Source organism: Egretta garzetta, unplaced genomic scaffold (genome assembly GCF_000687185.1).
Source record: "Egretta garzetta isolate BGI_Z169 unplaced genomic scaffold, ASM68718v1 scaffold273, whole genome shotgun sequence".
Taxonomy (NCBI): Eukaryota; Metazoa; Chordata; class Aves; order Pelecaniformes; family Ardeidae; genus Egretta; species Egretta garzetta.
The window spans coordinates 294,985-299,395 of record NW_009259236.1 but is presented as its reverse complement, the minus strand read 5'-3'; the positions used below and the strand labels follow the sequence as shown (position 1 = coordinate 299,395).

At 41.2% G+C, this 4,411-nt stretch overlaps 1 protein-coding gene across 1 annotated transcript in view; it reads left to right on the top strand.

The window, feature by feature from the left end:
• The window catches only part of ATRNL1 (attractin like 1), a gene marked incomplete at both ends in the record, with an annotated part of 304,322 nt that overhangs the window by 71,512 nt on the left and 228,399 nt on the right, over positions 1 to 4,411 (top strand). The window contains one exon of the mRNA XM_009635895.1: positions 2,253 to 2,508. Within this exon, the coding sequence (XP_009634190.1) occupies positions 2,253 to 2,508 (256 nt within the window). The remainder of the gene's footprint in view (positions 1 to 2,252; positions 2,509 to 4,411) is intronic.

Sequence of the window (4,411 nt, the reverse complement as noted above, 5' to 3'; positions counted from 1 at the left end):
AGCAGGACTAGGAGTTGCTTAATCTCAGAAATAGCCCTGGTGAAGCTTAGTTAAATCTGTTTTTGTGGTTGATAACGCAGTTGTCATGACCTCCTTGTCTTTTTCTCTGTGAATAGTCTTGTGTACAGGATCTGCTGTGTCATTTATAAAGATTGCTTCCTCACAGAAGTGTTCTTTTATCTGAACTTTCAATCATTTCAGCAGAAGTGTGAGGAGGACTTCCTTACTGTCAGTTGTCTGAGTAATCATTTTGAAGTTCATGCAGCCCTTTAGGTCACCTTTTTTGTGTAGTGTCTTTCCTCAGTGTCGGAAGTATTTTTTTTTTTTTCCCCCAAATGCTGTTGTACAGCACCTGCAACTCTCTAATTAGCTCCCACTTTCTGCTGTAGTCAGTTATCTGCATTGAAAAATAAATAAATAAGTAGTCCACTGTGTTAGTGATTCTTATTTGCTTTTTGAGATCAATGTGGGAGTGTAATGAATGAGCCATATACAATCCTTTTAAGAAGAATATTTGTTCAAGCCATTCGCTTGGATCAGCATACAGCTTCCTTACAGCTTTTGTGGGTCTTCACCAAGCTCTTTGAAATACTGTTTTATCTCATAGGAAAGAATGTGTTCAGATGTATATATACCTATTTAACCCTACTACAGATTCCTACTGAAGGATGTGAACATCTTTTCTTCAAACACCACCAGTCCAAACTAATTGGTAACACAGAGTATCACTGCATAGGAGCAACTTCAAATTGCAAATCAATAAATGTTTACATGCCCCAAATGAAAACGTAGTTGAAAATCTTGCATAAATTTTAAGTTTACTCCTGAATCAGACAGTTTGGTCATTCATTTACTGACTAATCTCTCTGAGTAACAAAGTTTTCATTGTGGTCCTGGACTCTGTTGCTCACCATCAACCGTAGGTATGTAGACAGCATTATAACCCACTCAGGCCTTTGTTTTGCTGGACTAAATATACTGTCATTCTACTGATTATCTATATTTTACATGCCTGCCAGTTTGAGTTTATCTTTCTTGATCTGTATGAAGATAATAGCATGTAGTTTACATTTTGATTTAAATCCCATCAGCTTCTTGTACAATAAGTCTGAAATTTGGTTGATTCAAACTTCTTATATTAGTTTCTTTATCTTCTCATCTCTTTTTCTGAGGCTCAGTATTCTGTGTCAAGCAAAACTTTGAACTTTGCCAAATGTGCTAAGCCTGCAGCTTCCTTTTTTTTTTTTTTTTTTTTTTTTTTAAACCAGGTAAGATTGAATTTAGTGTAAACCCTAGAATATTACCTTGCAGTGTGCAGAAGACAACTGCCAACCGTACAAACACCATGCAGATAGGAAGCAGGGTGTGTGTGGTTCTGGTATGTCCTAGCAAAGACTATGTATCGTTCTCGGAACCAGAGGTGTTTTTTATTACCCAGGATAAACCCTTGAGCCAGTCTGTGAAGCCTACAAGCTGGAATTTGTTCTGTGACTTTGCATGCCTTGGTTTACTACTCTAGATGAAGTTTGAGATGTAGTAGGATTTCCTTTCAGTCAATATTTAAGTAAATCATTCATTACTTAACAGATGGCATTACTGTTTGAGGTGTGTGGTTCATGAAGACTGGAAAATCTGTTCTGCGTGCCTTTAAAAGAACTCGGAGTACCCCCTATGGGGTTTGATTTTAGCAAATGTGCCCAAGAGGATGCTATATACGTTGTCCCTCTTCTTTGGGCTCTGATGACTGTGAAGTTTCTCAGGACCTAAGTTACATTGCTATTAAGAGAGAACGTGCTCTCTTGTGCACATGCTGAATGAAATCCCCATAGACTGAGTGTGTGGAAAATCACATTTTAGTTCTGTGAACTGTTCCTTAAGAAAACAATGTAATATCTTTTCTGTTTAGTTTTTTTTCTAATAGAATGCTGCAGTATGAATTAGAAGAGCCATGTAATTAAAGTTTTTTCTGCTTGAAGTAGTCTGGTTGAGATTCATTTTGGTGTCATTTTCATGGCTGGGTTTATTTTTCAGAGAAATAGTCTCCTTATCATCACTGTTGGTTTAGTTTAAATATCATTGTCTGGGATTAGTGTCTGATATTGAGCTGGCTAATGTAGTATTAGTTAAATGTGAAGATTTAAATCAGATTGTTTAGTTATGAAATATTGCACAGCACTGAACTATGCAGTTCAGATCTTATCTTTTTGTAATCCATTATTTGCTTTATCTTCTCTCCCTTCTAATTTTTACAGGAAGACATCTACATGTATGGAGGCAAAATAGAAACAAATAACGGCAATGTTACTGATGAGCTGTGGATTTTCAACATACACAGTCAAACATGGAGTACCAGAACTCCTGCAGTACTTGTACATGGCCAACAGTATGCTGTGGAAGGTCATTCAGCACACATAGTAGAGCTGGACAGCAGAGATGTGGTTATGATTATAATTTTTGGATATTCTGCCATATATGGTTACACAAGCATTGTGCAAGAATACTATATCAGTAAGTCACTTTAAAATAATTTTTATCATGTACTGATAAAAATTTGGTGCCACCAGTGGAATTCTGTTTTTTTTATCATGGGGAGGTTTACGTGGCACCGTGCAAGAATACTATATCAGTAAGTCACTTTAAATAATTTTTATCATGTACTGATAAAAACTTGGTGCCACCAGTGGAATTCTGTTTTTTTTTATCATGGGGAGGTTTACGTGGCACTGGGCCTGCTGATGACAGATGGAGTTCAGCTATCTCCAAGGGAGGAAAGGATTCTCACTCATGAGTTGGTGGGGCTCATCGAGAGGGCTTTAAACTAGGTTTGGTGGCGGAAGGGGATATAACCAGGCTCACTAGAGAGAAGCCTAGGGGTGGCATGCCAATGTTGGGGGTGAAATAGATAGCCCAGCTCAAGTGCATCTACACGAATGCATGCAGCATGGGCAACAAACAAGAGGAGCTGGAAGCCATTGTGCAGCAGGATAGCTACGACTTAGTTGCCATCACAGAAATATGGTGGGATGACTCTCATGACTGGAGTGCTGCAATGGATGGCTATAAGCTCTTCAGAATGGACAGGCAAGGAAGGAGAGGTGGTGGGGTGGCTCTGTATGTTAGGGAGTATTTTGATTGTACAGAGCTCAACGATTGTGATGATAAGGTCAAGTGCTTATGGGTAAGGATGAGGGTGAAAGCCAAACAAGGCAGATATCCTGCTGGGAGTCTGTTATAGACCACCCAACCAGGCTGAAGAGGTAGATGAAGCATTCAAGAAGCGTCTGTCAGAATTCTCACTATCGCTAGTCTTTGTTCTTGTGGGGGGCTTCAACTTAGCAGACATCTACTGGAAACAACACAGCAGAGAAAAAACAGTTTAGGAGGTGCCTGGAATGTGTGGAAGATAACTTCCTGACACAGCTGGTAAGCGACCCTACGAGGGGAGGTGCCTCACTTGACCTGCTGTTTACAGACAGAGAAGGACTGGTGGGAGATGTGGTGGTTGGAGGCTGTCTAGGGCTTAGTGACTATGAAATGATAAGAGTTCTCGATTCTTGGCAAAGTAAGGAGGGAGGTCAGCAAAACCACTTCCATGGACTTCTGGAGGGCAGACTTTGGCCTGTTCAGGACGCTGGTTGAGAAAGTTGCTTGGGAGACAGTCCTGAAGGGCAAAGGGGTCCAGGAAGGCTGGGCATTCTTGAAGAAAGAAGTCTTAAAGGCTGTCCCCATATGCCATAAGATGAACCGGTGGGGAAAATGACCGGCCTGGCTGAACAGGGAGCTTTTGCTGGGACTCAGGAAGAAAAGGAGAGTTTACCACTTTTGGAAGAAGGGGTAGGTAAATCAAGAGGAGTACAGGGATCTCATTAGGTCATGCAGAGAGAAAATTGGTTAGGCAAAAGCCCAGCTAGAACTGTCTGGCCACTGTTGTAAGAGATAAAAAATGTTTTTACATACATTAACAACAAAAAGAGAGCCAGGGAGAATCTCCATCCTTTGTTGGATGAGGGGGGGAGCATTGCAACCAAGGATGAGGAAAAGGCTGAGATACTTAATGCCTTCTTTGCCTTAGTCTTTAATAGTCAGACCAGTTATTCCCAGAGTATTCAGCCCCCTGAGTTGGATGACAGGGATATAGAGCAGAATAAACCCCTCCATAGTCCATGAGGAAGCAGTTAATGACCTGTTGCACCATCTGGACACTCACAAGTCTATGGGGATGTATGGGATCCACCCAAGAGTACTAAGGGAGCTGGTGGAGAAGCTTGATAAGCCGCTCGATAATTTATCAGCAGTCCTGGTTAACAGGGGTGGTCCCAGATGACTGGAGGCTTTCCAATGTGACACCCATCTGCAGGAAGGGCTGGAAGGATGATCTGGGGAACTACAGGCCTGTCAGCCTGACCTCGGT